This window comes from Notolabrus celidotus, chromosome 8 (genome assembly GCF_009762535.1).
Source record: "Notolabrus celidotus isolate fNotCel1 chromosome 8, fNotCel1.pri, whole genome shotgun sequence".
Classification (NCBI taxonomy): Eukaryota; Metazoa; Chordata; class Actinopteri; order Labriformes; family Labridae; genus Notolabrus; species Notolabrus celidotus.
This window is the reverse complement of record NC_048279.1, coordinates 19,706,495-19,724,681: the sequence shown is the minus strand read 5'-3', so window position 1 is coordinate 19,724,681 and position 18,187 is coordinate 19,706,495. Positions and strand designations below refer to the sequence as shown.

The following is an 18,187-nucleotide window of genomic DNA, read 5'->3' as shown; positions in this document are numbered from 1 at the left end:
TTTGCATATTAAAGTTTTTAAATTAACAGCATTGCTATTGCTATTGCTGAACTAACTGGTGAAGAAGGCCAGCTCAGTCTTGGACCCTGTGGAGGTGGTGGCTGACAGGAGAATTATGGCCAAGCTGTCGTCTCTGATGGACTTTTTTTTATACATATATATATTCTTGTACTGTACTGTGAAGTAATGATAGTCTGTTTCTATCCCTGCTTCAGGGTTGGATTCTAATTCATTTTCATGAATCCGTTTCTTCTGGAAGTCAGTCTATTGCAATTTCATTGGAAAGCCAAAAGATGGCGCCAAAACATCAAACAGAGAGTTCTCCTTCTGACATACTGAATAATCAAGTTAGCCTTATTCATAATATACTGATATCATTTTGTGTATTGGTAGATTTAGGTTACATTCACTTATGGGTAACTGGTAACATAATGCTTGTTTGACTAAGAGACTGGTGAGGAGGCACAGCTGTATCAAATTAACTAATTTAGCTCTGTTCTCTGGACATCAGTTCATGGGACAACATATTCCCAAAGTATCTTTTGACCAGTTGTTTACCCCTTAATTTCACCAGCAACAAACTCCCGAGTTCGTCTGATTGGACCAGTCAAAGGCAGAGATGTCAAAAGTGGGCTACACAACTTACAACTTACAGTCGATCAGTTCTATTTATCTTTTGCAGCCACAGGTGGTATGAAGGGGGGCAATAACCTGGAGAAAATATTGGTCAAGCTCAGTTTGGAGCCAGAGCACAGACGGACTCTCAGCATCCCTCCTAAAGCCTGACAGCGGCAGCTGCAACATGCGCGTCCTTCTCGCTCGATCCTCACATCTGATGCTATGATCTGATGGGAAGAGCACTGTGCGGGTGGTATGGACAATGGGATAGCTGTAGGAGGTTATAGCATCACGTAAGTGTACATTCTGCCCCGAAAACACTCAGTCTTCTTCATGATCCCGTGCACTAGTGAAAGTTGACCCTATAGGACTGTGGATGTGGAAGCCAGAAACAAGGGGGGATACTTAAGTGAATTGGTTACAGTCATGCAGGTCACATTGAAAAGCATTAATTTGTGCGTATTCATGTTATTTGTATGGTTCCTGAGTATAAAACATACAACAAAACTTTTGAAAATTAGTGCCATAGCTTGTAGTTTTTGTGTTTGTCAAAATAATGTCTCACTTATATCTAAAGATGCTGTATGAGCCATCTTTTTTTCAGATTACCCCCTCGAAAGGAAAAGATGTAGGAAAAAGTAAGAAAAAAAATTCTGCAGCTGGAAGTCATTTCTGTTGATCATCCTTTAGACTCACTTCACCCTCTTTTTGGGGGGTCTTGATGGTCTTGACAATCAGGATGGTTTTCACAGTTGTGTAGAAGTTTGGATGAAAAAGAGGCTGTATAAGCTGTGCATGTTTCCTCTTCTGTTCTTAATTTGCAGCTCCCCTCTGTATTGTGTTCAAATCATTGGCTTTGGTTATTTCTGCAAGACAACTTGTCATCTTTTCAACAACTGGGGTTATAAAACAGGAGACCTAAAGCAGGGTTTCTGGCCTACAACAAACTTGTACAGTTTGAGACACGATCTTAGAAGTGTAACCTTAATTTTAACTCAGCATTTTTACATGCAGAAAGAACCTGAGGTCATTCTGTTTGAAATATGTTTGCAAACCCTCTGCAGCATCTGATCCTCCGATCACTTTTCCAGTGATACTCTGCTGGGCATGTACCGCAGCCAGTTTCTCTTCATGTCTCTTTTAGAGTGACTTCTGAATTTAGATGGTTTGCAAATATTTTTAACCCTTTATTTAATCAGAAATAGTGCAAAGACAACATATCAAATGTTGAAACTGAAAAATTTTATTGTTTTTTGAAAAATGTACTCTCATTTGAATTGTATGCCAGAAACACATTTCAAAATAGTTAGGAGCAGGGTGTGTTTGTTATTTTGTTGCATCACCTCTTTCAGCAGCACTTTGATTTTTTTTTGCTCATAGTACAAAGCACATTCATTCATTCTTTCATTCATTCTGTAAATGTTTGGGAACCTATGATACCAATCTCTAGATTAAAAAAAAAATCTTGTCCCATTATTGTCAGATATAGAAATTTGTCTGCTCAGTCTGGGGTCTACTTTATTCTATTTTTTGTCTTATGATATGTCAAATGTTTTCAATAGGTGACCCATCTGGACAGCAGGCAGACCAGCTTTGCTGAAATACCCTGAAAAAGACATCGTCTGGAAGACAGCATATGTTGCTCCAAAACTGTATATATTGATCAGCATTAATGGTCCTTCCCCAGATGACTTTCTCTTTCCATGGTACAGTTTCTAACCCACATTTGTGGATACAGCAATGAAGTGTGTTCACAGACACTGTTTTTTGGAAGTAATTTGGAGTTATGCAGGGACTTCCACCGCAGAGTAATGTCTGTTTTTAATGCAATGCTCTGAGGGCCTGTAGATCACGGCCATCCAGTGTGGATTTTTCAGCCTTGTCTCATATTCTCTAAAGTTATTAATATTTTGTACTATAGTTAATAAAACTCCTGATATTCTTTGCGATTTTACGTGGAGGAACATTGGGAACTTGTTGAACTATTTGCTCATGCATGTCATAGAGTGACAATTTTCCCTTATGAGAGCCCTTTTGTACCCAATCATGTTACTGACCTCTTGCAAGTTAACCTAATTGGTCGGGAGATGTTCCTCCAGGGTTTCTTTTTTATCATCACACAACTTTTTCAGTCTCTTTTTGGCAATGTCGGTACTTTTTAAAAATGTGTTGATGCATTTAAAATGAGCTTATCATTTTCGTAAATCAACATTTTTCAGTCTCAACATTTCATATATTGTCTTAGTGCTCTTTTAAATTAGATACATGGTTTAAATGATTTGCAAACCATCAAAAGCTGTTTTTATCAACATTTTCCACAGTGTTCTTAACAGTATTCTCAATGAACTGATTGTCACTGACAGAGGTTTAGTTCTCCACTGGGATTGTGATGGGTTGCTCTTGAACTTCTTAAACATTAACCAGGTCCTCGTTGGTTGTTCTGTGTTTAACCCTGTTGGGCAAATGGACATTGATTTCTTCATAGTCTGTTTGTGGAGGTGTTGATTTAAAAGGTATTTTCAATCATACATGGTTACATCTCAATCACTGAACCTCAGACAGTTTATTCTATTTTAAGTTCCTCAAACATCTGCCTGTCATGCAGATACATATACGCTGTCCAAACATCACAAAAGAAAATATATAAAGGTAGGAACACACCATCTGATCCAAAGCTGCCAAGTAATAATATACAGTCCAATACATACCTTTGCAAATATATATGTGAAAAGCCATAGTTAGGAAAATCATAGTACCAGGGAAATGCTGCATATTTTATGACACCAAATGATCCCATAAGTCATGTGCATCATTTTTTTTTAAACATTTTTTACTTCCTGTTGAACATCTTTTAAGAAAGAAGAGGTAGTGAAAGAGATGGAGAAAGCGAGTCTTGTGGTTTGTCTCTATTTCTGAACCATTTTATAAAAAATCAAGATGATGAAATCTAACCAGAAGTTGCTTATGTTTGCACTTTCTAGTTGGTATAACTGTTTGACTGCTGGTTATGAAACACATGCATTTGGAAATTTAAATAATTGTGTTATCTAGCTGAAAGTAAAGTACTGAAACAACACATCTCAGTCTAATAACCAGGGGGGCATAGCTGACAGCAGGTAGGCCTAGCTTCATTCAATGACAGGTGAATGCCAGCCTGGATGTGCCAAGATAAACAAGCCCATTTATCATCAACACTTTAAGTCATGGTTATCAAAAAGTTAAAAATGACGACTTCCATTGATTCTCAGGAATAAATGTTCCTAGCTAAGAACAGTTCAGCAAATAAACTGTGGTGAACATTGGGTTTGAATAAACAACATCTTAAAAGTTAACAGTTACGTTTTGAAGATATCGTCAGGTGTATTATTCACCTGGGCCTTGTCTGCTATCTTAATGCTAAGCTAAGCCTGCTATCAAACTGTAAACTAAAAACTTATAATGATCCCACAGGAATTACAGTTCCTTCAATTTTCTCATCTAACTCTATGTAATAAAACAAATAAGCAATTAACTTGTATGTTAAAATTTCAAATATTCAGCTGACATTGTGCTATGATATCCTCAAACCTTGAATAATGCAGAATGCAGAGGAATACTTCACACACCCAACGGAGATAAGCTATAGCGAAAGATTAAGAGGAAATATATTTTACTCTGCGGCACCTTAATCCAGCCACACACAACTTCACAAGAATTCAAACTTCACCCCTAAAACCAACTTTTATCCTTCAAAGAGTGCTTTGATCCAAGCACCAAGTGTTTACATTGCTTTTATATTGTGTTTAGCTACTTAGTGTTCCATACTTTGGACTTTCACTCATAAATAAATTCACAGAGTATGACTACACATCGGCACCGTATGAACCACATTATTCTAACAAAAAACAGAAAGGTATGAAGAGGAACAGATGGGCATGAGACAAAACACTCTTCATTTATTTGCTTACTCTGGAGCTCCAGCATTTGGTACTAGTCTACATCCCCAGAGTGGTTTGCTCAATTGGCACACAAAGCGAATCATTGGTGTGTTAGACATTGCAACAGTATTTGTGCAGTGTGAACTTTTGGACAGGGATGGAGGTTCATGTAAAAAAAAAGTCCCATCAGGACAGTTGATTGACATATTCAGATAGATATGTTTGTTTGAGTGATGTCCCTGGATTTGTTCATCATAAAATGATGCCTTTATCATCCTCTCTAGACTTCAGCGATTCTGCAGTGTGATGGGATAGAAGTCATGTGGCTGAAGACCTTTTCTGAACTTCTTTGTAGTTGGTAACTCTGGATTGAACACACGCATGGACACATGTGGGGGAGATGTTAACTCCCGGTCAGTGGTTTTAGGAAGTGCGTACACTGGTTTGCGTGTCTGGGAGTGTGCATGATGAAGCTCTGTCTTGTGATCAGGCGATGGTGTAACATACATTCTGGTCCCTCATGACTGTTGATGTATTGGAAGCAAAACTCCTGGCACTGATTTGCATCTCTGCACTCCAATACCAGCAGCCTGATGAAAAGATGGCATAAAATAGAATTAGCGTAAAAATGTAGTATTGCAAGTTTAAAAGCCAAGTGAAGAAGACTTTGTAATATTATAAGCTTTGCTAGAAGTGATGGAAGTAGCATACATCCAAAAAATTCACACAGATGAAAATTCTGACTTGACTGTATCTTTAATATCGTCACTGTTGATCTCCCCATCTTTTACTGTAGAATGTCCATTCAGTAATTTCTAGTAAACTTAAGTCCCCCCAGTCGAACTGCACACAGATGGTCCTTCCAGATTCCTTCAGTGAAGATGCACTCATAAATCACAGAATGTTCTATTAAATTAGCCTGCAGCTTCATAACAAGATTTATATACTGTTGATTTTGTTTCTGTAATGATTTTGCAGTGCATCTTGAAATGGGTAAAAAGAGTTTTAGAAATGCTGCCCCTGCAGCCGGGAACCTGTTGCAGGAGAGCCTGGGTTTGAGTGAGCGTGTCTCTTTAAATGTGTTTAAAAGCAGACTGAAGGCTCTTGAGGAAGATGCTTCAGTTTGCAAATGCTTTGACTAATGACTTTTGTTCTGAAGCCCATGATATGTTGTAATGTTTTAGAATTATGTGTTGTTATGTGTTGGTCCAAACTTGCATTAAATATTACTGACTACTTACAGTATGTCAGAAATGTACCCATCTAGTGTTTCACATAAAATGTTTGGACACCCGTGAGAGACTTTTAAAAGAGGGGAAAACATTTGTTGTTGGATTCAGACTGTAATCAGTGGTTAGTTCATTGAGCAGGTTCAATATTTCCCACATAGCAGATAGGTCTGGGCCAGATCTGGCGTCAAGCCGGCACTGCTGGCTGGCTGCTGGCATGGCAAATGGTATGTCAACCGGATGTGGACCAGGTCTGGCAATGATGGCATTGTATATATGATGGCATGCCACATCTGGCCCAATTGTGGCTTGGTTTATGTGGCCCAGATCTGTCCATCTGGGCCGATTAAGGTTGAGCCTGTGATTAAGCTGGCCCATGTGTGGGCCGTCTCTGGCAAACCATATCTGGGCCACTTAAGGGCCGTCATTCTTTGCGGTACGTTGGCCGAGTCTAAGTGTATTGTGGGCCAGAGCCGGGCCAGACCAATTTTGCTATGTGGGTAGGAGCTTACATTGAATTACGTGCAGTAGCAGTTTGTAAGCATGCCCAGCAAGGACTACATGCCCTCCTAATATGTTGTTTAGTTCATGAGTTTTGTGCAGTAAACTCATGTCACTGTGCGGCAGCTCCACTGGAGACTCAGTCATTACCTATGCTGTTATCTCCCAGTCTGCTAATCTCACAATTGGGACAAGAGTAGGTTGCAACATATTATTAAAGTAAACATTAAGATCATTGGTGACAAACTACCTGATCTGTCTCACATCTTCTGTCAAAGTGCAACCAGTAAGGCTTGAGACATTGTTGTGTCCTCATCATCCTTTTAAGTGGAAGATTCAAGTTCTTACTCTCTTGGCCGAGATTTGGATTTCCAAAGACAAAACGATACAGTTTCATGTTATGTTTTATCTCTTAGGCCATTATGCTCTTAAATTCTGTTGATGATCCCGATGATGACAGTTTATATCTAAATTATCATTTATGTTAAAGTGTATGTCTTTGACTTTTATGTTTTTACCTAGCTGTGAGAAAAATGTTCCTTTGCAACAATCAAAGTCTAGCTCAAGTCGGCGAGACATGATGGCAAATTCAAACTTCTGTTTTATAGATGACTGTTAAAACATCCTTGATTGTCTAATCTACAGACAAAAGCGTCTGATAGAGGAAACTGTAACTTTGTGATATGGGACAAAGTGATAAACCAAGAGTTCATTTTGATAAAAGTTAGTTGAGATATCATTTAAAAGTGCTCCCTTTAATCATTCATGTTATACTTGATGCTTTTGTCTCACAGCTGCTTTTTAAAGTCAGAGCTTTTGTATGGCTCAAAAAGTGTCTTGATTCTCTCACTTCCTAAAGATATTAACAAGTCTCTCAGCACTCTCAAATGCAACTGTGTGATTTCTTCTCAGCTTATGGGACACAACAATCAATTGAACACTTGGCTTTTTACTATCAGATATGTAGAATCTTTGAATGCAAACTTGACCAGACTTCTGTTTAATGTGACCTTTCAGGCTCAGCTGGAAGTCAGAGGTTCAGTTTCTGTTTCTCGGTCAAATATGTTGAACTCTTCAGGAGATAAAGAAGACTCAGAGTGAATATTTCATCTGCAGAACTCTTTAGCATCACGAAATGTCATGAGTTCCTGCAGCATCCTTTATTAGGAGAGCCTGTCTATGAGTGATAACACCAATCAAGGGAGCTTTGTTCTTCTGGAGTCAGACACGAAAGCCAGTATCCACACAGTACTCACCAAGCTGTTTCCTGGTACATGTCACATGACCTATTCACCAAAAAAGATCTTGCCAACCCTACCATCATCCTCATCTGTATGCACTGCTGTGTCTCATGGTTCCATTGGCACTGCTGACCTGCTCTGTGGGAATGAAAGAGTGTTGACTCTCTGCAGTTAAAACCCCACAGGGGAGAGGGATTTTGTGTTCTGCACACCAGAGAGAGTGACAAAGAGAGAAAAGACTGGGAAGGGAGGAGAGGGAGGGAACTGGTGAGGAAGAGGAAGAAGCTGGCCAATATAAAAATCGAGAGTGGGGCGAGAGCAGAGAGGTGTGGTTTGGGAGACCATTTGGGGGGACCCTCAGAGGCTGAACTGTGAGTACTTGAAAGAAGGATCCTGGACTATATTGAAACTTAAAAGGTGTGCAATTTATTAATTTTTCTATAGATTCTAACTCTTTGTGGCTTTACAGAAAATGTTTGTATATTTGAATTTAAATGGTCCTATCATTATATTAATTTGGAGATCTTGATTGTTATGCAATTTATTGTAGTTTTTTTCAATAAGATTTTTGACCCAGAGGTCTGGGTGGACTTTTGCAGGACTTTTGCAGGGCCCACATGTTTGCAGTTTCAGCCTGTCTTTTTTTTATAGTGTCATATATGTCATGTTCTTTTTAACCTGTGAATTAGTATCATTTCTTAAAAAAGATGCAGACCGGACTCACTTCGGACAACTCACTATGCCTCTTTTTGTCTGCAGGTGCAGCAGAAGCATCCTGTATGCATGTGTGTTAGTGTGTGCATATATGTGTGTGTTTGTCCATGTGAGTAAAAAGATAGTTGGCAAGAGTCTGACCGCAAGTGTGTGTGAGTGTGAGGGGGACCATGGCGGGTTTTGGGAACAGCTTGATGCTGAAACGCGGCCTGACCTTTGCTACGGGCCTGTTGGAGTGTCTGTGTTTCGCTGGAGCTGTGTTTGGGTGGGCATCGCTTGTGTTTCTCCTGAAATCAGAGGGCTACTTCAGTTCCCTGTGCGTCAACACCACAGGAGTCAATGGAACGCAGGTCCTAGGTCAGTTTAAAATCTTAACCTGATAACCAATGACTGTAAAAATGATTCATGTACAATGTTCAATGTACTAATAAAGATAATGAGATAGACTTATGCAGCATGTCTGACCACATCCCTCCCAAACTTGGTTCTCCTTTCTCTATTTTTTCTGTCCTCAGATTGCAGTGGACAAGATGAGCAGTTCTCACTTGTTTTCACCATCGCCTCCTTTATGAACAATTTCCTGACGCTACCCAATGGCTTCCTCTTTGATCGCTTTGGAACCACAGTAGCTCGCATTTTTGGAATGTAAGTCCAAAAACTTCTTGATTACAAAAAAGTAGATGGTGAGTGGAGGTAACAGATCTTCCATTTAAAATCTGACAAAAGCAGGTACTCAGTGAAAAAGCCCTCCACTTAGGTGGAAAGATAAATATATAGTTTTTTAAGATTTGTTTTTGGGCCTTAATGCTGTTTTTGAGAGGACAGAGCAAAGAGTAGGGAAACTGGGAGATAGAGTGGGGAATGAAGGGGCCTTTAAAGTTTTCTGGCACTTTGAAGGATCTAAAAGCTTTACAAAAAAACAAAAAGTTCATGAAATTACCTTCTAGTATGAACCAAAAATTAAATTGTTGATAGTACTGAAAAGGCTGAGGCTGCACGGTGGTGCAGTGGGTAGCGCTGTTGCCTCACCTGGTTAGAAACCCCCGGCCGGGCAGGTGCCTTTCTGTGTGGAGTTTGCATGTTCTCCCCGTGCATGCGTTGGTTCTCTCCGGGTACTCCAGCTTCCTCCCACAGTCCAAAAACATGCTCACCAGGTTAATTGATTGACCTAAATTGCCCGTAGGTGTGAGTGTGTGTGTGAATGCTTGTCTGTCTCTCTGTGTTAGCCCTGTGATAGGCTGGCGACCTGTCCAGGGTGTACCCTGCCTTTCGCCCAAAGCCAGCTGGGATAGGCTCCAGCCCCCCGTGACCCATAACGGGATAAGCGGTTAAGATAATGGATGGATGGACTTCTGAAAATAGTGTCTGTTATTCTGACTTTAAACAGCAGCAAATGAAAGTAGAAATTATTCTTTTGGGGTTCACAGAACAGATTAGGTTCACAGTTTCCTTGTCTCCTAGCTGTGCTGCAGTATACAGATCTGATCTCCTCAAGCAATACCAACTATCTTGATCAATTCATATTCCTCAATTTTGACTTTCAATCTGGTAATGATGTGTTCAAAAAATATAAGAGTAACACAACACTGGCTTTAAAAAGATTAAACAGCATAACCCCTGTCCATCAACAACCTAACAGCTGATTTCTCTGGAAAGTTTTACTGCTAGTGTTCATGTGGATAAATTGTTTGTACATACTCTTGTGACAAGAAATGAGATGGCAGAGTAAAGGGAGGAAGGGAGGGAGTGAAAGCAGGGAGAGGTCTGAAAAGCTTCTTTGAGGGATGCTATGTAAAGTAAGAGTATGAGTTGTCCACACAGCAGCATATATAAAGTAACGTCATACTGAGCGATGGCAAATGTGGAGAAAAGAGAAATGTAACAAAAGACTCAGAGAAACTGTGATTGCAAGAGGAAAGCCAGACAACAAGACTAAGGTTGGGACTATTCGTTTTCATGTTAAAGAGAGAAAAATATTATTGAATTGTGCAGGTATTCAGAGCCTGTGACTAATAAGTCAGTCCCACCATCTCTGACCTGATGTTTATCTTATAACACAAAAGCATACAGACATATCTGCCTGGTCTGTAGCCATAGGTTTATGTCAATCCACAATAACTAACTGGTGATAAGACCATCCATATGTGGTGGACTAAAGGAGGGTGTGGGAAAATAATGGCCAAGTCTTCCAAATAGTTAGACAAGTGATGAGGATGAGGACGGGTGGAAAGGAGGAAATTAAAGTGGGCCAAAAGTTCTCCAAACAGCATCAGAAGAACCTGCGTTTCACACTTTTCCTTATGAAGCTGAATGTTATATTAATTTGTATTTATGAGCAACCATATTTCCATCTCAAATGTGTGCTTTTGTATCAATGTTGTGAATGTATTGTGATGTTTCTACAATCTGTTTGCCCCCCTCCAGATTGCTTTACACCATGGGTACCTTGCTGGTGGCTTTCGCGACCCCAGGTGAGAAACCTTTTTTTTGATTTGCCCTAAGCCTGTCCTGTGGGAAGAAATACAGCAGAGAAGTGACATGTTAGCACTGCGTACCCTCATTTACTTCCCCTGTTTTTGTTTCTTTCCCCATCAGCCTTGTCCAACCTGCTCTTCCCAGCTCTCTCTCTCCTGGCAGTGGGCGGCATGTTGTTTCTAGTCACCAACATGCAGGTACCAAAGCTGGTTTACGTCAATTTGACAGTTATTCTATTATGTGTCTCACGGAGGGATACCGTAGGTCTTTTCTTCCTGCAGTGGTCAGACTCTATAACCAATAATATATATATATATATATATGTGTGTAAGATATGCTTATTTTTTACCTCTTTAATTTCAATTTTAATTTTAATTGCTAACTACTTTTTAATAATGGTTACTTTATAGGCTCTTGTTTGCTTTATATATTTATTTTGCACAATCTACTTTGTTACTGTGACACTTGAATTTCCCCGTTGTGGGATGAGTAAAGGACTCTCTTGTCTCTCTTATCTCTTAACTACTCCATACATTTACTGAAAAGGATGACAAAATGTTCTCAATATTATCCATTGCACCAAACAGTCAATTGTTTAAGCTCCACTGTAATAATGTATGGTTCTGCCCTGAACCATACATTATGCCTCATGTTAATCAGAGTTAATAACCGTTGTCAAGGGGTTGTGACCAATCTGAATCAAGTATTTAACACAGCCAAGCGATGAGTAGGAAAGCTGGGTAATAATCACATTTAACAGTTTTGACAGTGAATTATGAGAATTGACCCTGATTCAAATTGGCAATTTCTTTGGGTCAAAATATAGTAAAAAAAAAAGAAAGTTCAAGCAGATAAAAAAAAACATTGGTTCGGGAATGTTGGGTCATTGCACACAGTAAACACTAACCAAAGAGAGGACGTCTGTCTCTGTGTGCACACTGCAGCTTGACTTTTTCACACCAGGTTCATGATCTAGTTGATTAGAAGCACAATGAAAGTCTCTCAGGGAAAATGTGGCATTTCAGTGGTGTATCTGTGAGAGCAAAACCACATGTGGAAGTTTTATTGGCAAATTAATGTCAGTAATAACAGACGTTTGCCATGAATGACAGAGAGGTGGAAGCAGAATGAATACCTTTCAGTGCATCATTTATTTGTTCTAAGGTGGGAAACTTGTTTGGCGCACATCGCTCCACCATCATCACCCTCTACAACGGGGCCTTCGACTCCTCCTCAGCACTCTTCCTTGTCATCAAGGTGAGACACATTTACAAGCTGATCACATGACTTAAACGTTCACCACCTCATGTCTACACTCTCTTTTTTTTCTTCAGTTGTTGCATGAGGCGGGGGTCTCCCTCCAAGCCTCCTTCCTCTTTCTGTCGGCCTGCGGGGTTGTTCACTTGCTCAGGACTTTCTTCCTACTGCCCAGAAAGTCCATCCCCTACCCGCTCCCTGATCACTTCACTTATGGGTACACCAACACCTCTTACACACATGCTGCATCATAAGTGTGTCATAAGTGTCTTATTTAGATTAAAACATATAGAAATATTGCTTTGTTGGTTACAGGTATTCAAAAACATGATATAGTTGAATTTTGAACAAACAAACAAAATTCAAGTGACATTTTTGGTTGTTTATTTTGTGATTTTTGCCTTTACTGAGACAAACTTTAAGTCACATTTTAATGAAAATATGCACTTCTAATGCAACTTGCCATACCTGTATGTCTCTCTGCATTCAAACCTTGTTTACTGTAAACAACAAAGTTCAATGTCCTCTTGGAGCAGAAAGCAAACAAACAATATACTGAGTCAAAAAAAAAAAATCAACTAATTGGCTTCCTTTAAAAGACACAATTATATATTAATTCTGTTGAAAATATTTAAACGAAAACCTAATGTAACAACATTTTTTACAAAAAGATTTCGTCCTCTGTCTCATACCAGCAGAGTTTATTTACCTAACCTGGCACTGTCATGGACCCTCTTCGTTTATTTACAACGTTGAACAGATGTTATAATCAGGTGCTTACCATTGGGCTGGGTAGCCAAACATCCCTCTTGTACAGCCTCTAGTTTGACATTACATGATGTTATTTTGTAGAAAACTCTTATCATTAATTCTAACAATGAACTATTATTCAGTTCTTCAACACTGACACAGCAGCTAATTCATACTGTTCTACATCAGCAGCAGACATCTTGGTTTTAGAGGAAGCTGCTTCGCTGTTACTTACACCCGCTCTAAGGTTGTTATTGTTCTGACCTGATCAGATCGGACTCTGTCTGAACCATATGAACTCTGTCTAAACAGGAGATGGACCAGACTCATCAACTAGAGCAAATGACCCTCTAGATCCTAGGCTATTTTTAATCAATAAAAAACCTTTGATTTGATTCGATTACAATTTTATTTGTCCACAATGTGGAAAATTGCCTTCGGCTTCACACAGACAAACAGACAAAACAACATTTGTAGACAAGAGAGTAATTAGGGTTCTTCCTATACGGTGATGGCCAGCAGAATTCCTTAAAGGAGCCAATATAAAATATAAAACACATATATATATGTACATACACATACACGTACACATACATAAAGATACACATGTATATATACAAACACACATATATACACATGCACATATATACATCCTAGAATTAAGGTCATAAAAATTAGGAAAGCCCTTGTAGGGGGGGGGGGGTGCTACAGTTTGTTATTTTAAGAGCTTGCTGAAATTAAAAAGTTAGTTGCTTAAAAAGATGATTTTCCAATCTACGATTTTAATAATTGAATTGCTCTTGGAACAAAATAATTCTTGTAAACCTTTGTATCCTGTTGTTTGATTTTGAGGGGTCCATTTGAAAAAAAGAAAAGTTGACAAAGATCTCCTAAAATGTGCCTCATTTGTTGCTGACCATCTGTGACCTTTTCCCTCGGTCAGAATAACTTGTGGAGAATCAAAGAGTTCAGAGCTGAACACAGCGAATGGTAACGCCCGCAGGACTATCGAGGAAAAGCCAGTCAACAAGGACATAAATGTGAAACAAGGTGTGTTTACTGTGGCAAAGATTATTACCTCCTAATGTGAGACAGGATAAAGCAAGTTCTTGTTTTCTCCCTTCTTGTTTGTCTCAGAGAAGAGTTTCCGGGAATGCTTCCTGTCCAGGTTCTTTTTGTGGCACCTGCTTTGGTTGTCAGTGATGCAGCTCAGGCATTACCTGTTCATTGGCACCCTCAACCCCATGCTGCAGCGTCTGACTGCAGGAGAGCCTTCACTGGGTAAAAACACACACAAACACACACAGAACATCATAACTTCTCCCTCAGCAAAGATGGGAGTTCAGAATGAGCTGCGCACTCAAGTCTCTCTGTACCATCTTGGGAGATTCACTTTTTAATGTGTGTTTCCTGTGTTTCCCTGCAGTGAGCCAGTACATCAATGCTTTCGCTATAACACAGCTGTGCGGCGTGCTTTGTGCTCCCTGGAATGGCCTCCTCATGGACAGACACAAGGGAAAACCTCTTGCAGCAGGTGAGATATAAAATCCTGATAATAACTAAGGATCAGATTCACAACCACACACAATGGATCATACCTTCTCTACTGTCTTCACCTTCAAACTCAGGCCAAACAGATCTCATGCACACAAAATTAATGCCCTAACAGTAGTCATCATGTTTTTTCCAGTCGTTTTTGCTATCTAAGAGCTCTTCCTTTATATGGACATGTTAAATATTTAAAGGATACTGACCCCCAGGTTTCAAGGTTTGCATGTGAGCAAATAGCTGGGTGAAATGTTTGTGTGTTATTTTCAAACCACAGTTTGGCCCCCTCTAGCCTCTATATCTTGGCTGTAATAGTTTCCTGTTGAATTGGTGTGGCTCATCCTCAGTTTCACAAAAACTAGTTACACTAAAAGTTCCCTCAGCACTCTCAACAAAGACCTATTGCTGTATCATTACACACTTCACATATTTTAGCATACAAGTGAGTGTTGTCCATGATTACAATTTTATCTTTCTATCTATTCTATCACTGACAGTGGCACACTACATACAGTACATGTGTGGACATAACAGTACTGATGTTAACTGGGAGTCCTTTGGATCTGTTTCCTCCACAACATTACAGCACACCAACTAATTATAACATCTAAACACATCTTTTATGAAGTATATACTTTTATTGAAATCACTTTAGAAATTAAACCTAAACATGAGGGAATCCAAATAATTTGCCTCAACAGAAAGTGATGACCACATTTTGAATAGTGTTGATTTATATAATTCCATGTACGTTTTTTTGTTTGTTAAATTCTTGCACATTATCCTGCTTTTATAGCCATTTTCTTATTGTGAGGTTTTTTTTTTGTGTGTGTGTGTGTGTGTGTGTGTGTGTGTGTGTGTGTGTGTGTGTGTGTGTGTGTGTGTGTGTTTTCACATGTGTGTGTAGGCGAGAGTGAGCAAGAAGCCGACCTGCGCTCCTCTGTGCTCTCTCTCTTCCTTACGGCACTGCAGTGTCTGATGTTCTCCATCTGTGCCACCACTCCGTACCTGCCCCTCCAGTACATCACCTTCATCCTGCAGGTGCTCAACCGCTCCTTCCTCTACGGAGGAAACGCTGCCTTCATCAGTGTGGCGTGAGTAACACCACACATACAAACAACACACATGTACACAACTCTTTGTAGATACGTTTTGAAGATCTTTTGAGGATACCAGCACAAACAAAAACATTTGATGAAATGTATTATTCACTTACTTTAATTTTACTCAAACTGTCATACAAACACTGAACAGTTTCCTATGGTTACAAATGACTGAAAAACAGATTATATTTTGCTTTTAAGTTTCATGTTGATGAGTAATCACGAGGACTTACTAACTCAACAAACAAAATGATTAATTAATGCTTGAATAAAAAGTTACCGGTGAAAAACTAAACATTAGAGAAGTGTCCTACAAATAAAAATGAAAGTACTTACACAATTAAGTGAGATCAGAAAAAATGTCAAAGCTGAAAGCAGCATTCAACGGGCCCTTGCAACTTCTCGCACGTCAAGATGCAAAGCATATCGAGGTGTGGCAAAAGTTGGGGAGCTGAGCAGTCTGAGTTTTTGCTGCTGAGGTGTCTTTAAGAGATTAATCGGCTGTTTATGATCAGCATCTCTCACTCTGAGGGACAGCTCTCACTGTGCTCCTCTTCAGCACCATGGACAGCAACACTAAAAAATATAATGAATTTTCAAACCTTGTTGTTCATGGTAGACAAAAGATAAAGTCCCTTTAAGTGTATCTGGTTGTTAGGGACATTTAATAGATCCCTTATGAAGGATTGTTGTTGACTGTCACTTCAGACATTGACTTTTATGAGATAAGATAATCTAGAGTCCACAAATCAAACTCTTCAGATTTCACAAGCAGAAACTAAGCTCTTCTATTAGAAAAGCAACGACTTGATATATTTATGCTGTGATCATGTACACTGATGCATAAAAATACTCTTGTCACTTCAACTCGATGTATATCAATACATGTCAAAAGTAGGGTTTATTTTCTTTAACTGATGTCCTGTTTATTGTGAACTAATCATATTAAGTCACACTGAAGTCATGGCTTGTTAAACACAAACCCATGATGCATCCAGCATTAAATCATGCATTAAATCATAATAATTTCAGCATCAATTAAGCATTACTTGGATATTTGATTTGTACCCTTAGGTTACTTTTATTCAAAAGCAGTTTTTCCAAGCTTAAATGTGTCCTTCTCTTCATGCACCTTCTTTCTCATCTTTTGTTTTTGTGTGTGTGTGAGAAGTTTCCCTTCATGCCACTTTGGAAAGCTGTACGGTCTAGTCATGGCTCTGTCTGCAGTGTTTTCGGTGCTGCAGTATCCGTGCTTTGCTCTGGTGAAAGGAGCTCTGGGTGGAGACCCTTTATATGTGAGTACATGACAGATAAATCCCACCAGCTTTTCTCCCTCCTCCTCCTTGTAACACTCTAATATTTGAACTCTTATCTTGTGTGTCTGCAGGTGAACATAGGCCTGACTCTGCTCAGCCTGCTAGCCTTCATCCATCCCCTCTCTGTCTACCTGCACTGTCGCGGTCTGGCCTCCCAGCGGGCCAAGACCAAAGTCATCAATTAAAGTCCCCAACACGAGAGCAACGACTCACACTCAAAATCTACCTATGATATGATTACCTCTTCAGTTGGTTTGATTTATAAGGTCTGATGGCTGTGTTGGATTGCCAAATGTATCCCTTGTGCTCAGGGACCATATACTCACAGCACATTCACACCTTTGAAGCACGATTACAGACAGAATGTGACCATTAAAAAAAAGATGTGCTGCCATCGACGCTCCTCAGTAAACTTCACCTCTTGATATTTCCAGGATGCATCATTTTGTTTTCACCAAGTGATGTTAGAGTGTCAGCTGTTGCTCCTCCAGACATGAGCTGAGGCTCAAGGTGCTCTTTATGAAACCATACTTGATACAACAGTTAGCTTTGTCTGTGTTGTTTACAGTTTCATCCACCTGCTCTTACTCTATTTGTATAAATGTTACTTGTCTTGCATTTCTTGTTTTATGCATAAGTATAATTTGACATGTCTATTCTTCTGTCTTATTCTTATTTCTTACATTTCTGTATATCACTGGCCAACTATTACACCATTGTTATGGTGGGGCAAGACCCGAGTGGTGATACAAACACCTGCTGATGTGTCACAGAAAACCTTTAAGCGATGACACTTTCTTTTCTGAAGCATTTTCATAGTTCATAATTAATTTTCGGAAAGATCTTGTGAACAATTGATTCTCACTTTTCAAATCTGCACCATGATTTCAATATTTTTGCTTCCTTGTGACACCACAATTATTTTGTTAAAAAATGCTGTACATTTAGGTTTCATGGACAGGTCCTCTGTGGTTGAAACAAACGCTGGAAGTTAATTTTAATCAAATAAATCCTATCAGTAAACACGAAAGTGTGCACAAGCCAACCTCATGTTGCTAGAAAGAGAGAATGGTTGGGATTAGATCACAGAAACACAGGCATTTGGCAAGACAACATTTTGGTGTCTTCTCCAACTTGGAAAGCAAAAAACATTTACAGGTTATGATTAACCGAAGCAAAACATAACACAACTATTTCGTGGTCAAACTTGGGTGAGAAATGAAATGATTGAATCAAGCGTCATAATCAATTAAATGATGTTTTATTTCTATGGAGATAAATTACACTGTAAATAGTCACAAATGTGTATTGTATGGTCTACAAATTGTCACTAAGATTTTAAAAATACGTATGTTTTTTTGCTTTATTTTACTTACTCACAAAAGCATATTCCAATAAACACGTGAACAAAAATAGATACAAAGCTTTTGATCACATGTTATGTATTTTTACATATGTATACATCACTTCTATAAAATAAATATTTTATATAAAGTTTTTATCACTTGTGTCACTGTT

General features: G+C 39.1%; 1 protein-coding gene and 1 long non-coding RNA gene across 3 annotated transcripts; one reads left to right on the top strand and one right to left on the bottom strand.

Moving 5' to 3' along the window:
- Positions 1-4,531: 4,531 nt before the first annotated feature.
- On the bottom strand, positions 4,532-7,699 carry LOC117817991. The gene is made up of 2 exons (XR_004632279.1): positions 7,522-7,699; positions 4,532-5,125 (listed from the first exon to the last, which is right to left on the bottom strand). It is a non-coding gene; the product is annotated as an uncharacterized LOC117817991 (long non-coding RNA).
- A 122-nt stretch (positions 7,700-7,821) lies between these two features.
- Positions 7,822-17,699, top strand: slc43a3b (solute carrier family 43 member 3b). 2 transcript variants are annotated; one of them, XM_034690827.1, is made up of 13 exons: positions 7,822-7,923; positions 8,266-8,577; positions 8,736-8,865; positions 10,645-10,691; positions 10,816-10,892; positions 11,860-11,952; positions 12,030-12,169; positions 13,646-13,752; positions 13,840-13,983; positions 14,129-14,236; positions 15,158-15,344; positions 16,525-16,648; positions 16,741-17,699. In XM_034690827.1, exons 2-13 carry the CDS (start codon positions 8,391-8,393, stop codon positions 16,852-16,854), a joined length of 1,458 nt encoding a protein of 485 aa, XP_034546718.1. In that variant the 5' UTR covers positions 7,822-7,923; positions 8,266-8,390; the 3' UTR covers positions 16,855-17,699. The 2 variants fall into 2 exon arrangements, with proteins under 2 accessions (XP_034546718.1, XP_034546719.1); XM_034690828.1 differs by having other exon boundaries at positions 7,839-7,877.
- The last annotated feature ends 488 nt before the right edge of the window (positions 17,700-18,187 follow it).

Excerpts from the sequence above, each read along its gene's own strand:
- slc43a3b (XM_034690827.1), top strand. The coding sequence starts at position 8,391 with ATGGCGGGTTTTGGGAACAGCTTGATGCTGAAACGCGGCCTGACCTTT. Across the intron at positions 8,578-8,735 it reads CAATGGAACGCAGGTCCTAG|ATTGCAGTGGACAAGATGAG; the intron begins GTCAGTTTAAAA and ends TTCTGTCCTCAG. Across the intron at positions 15,345-16,524 it reads GCTGCCTTCATCAGTGTGGC|TTTCCCTTCATGCCACTTTG; the intron begins GTGAGTAACACC and ends GTGTGTGAGAAG.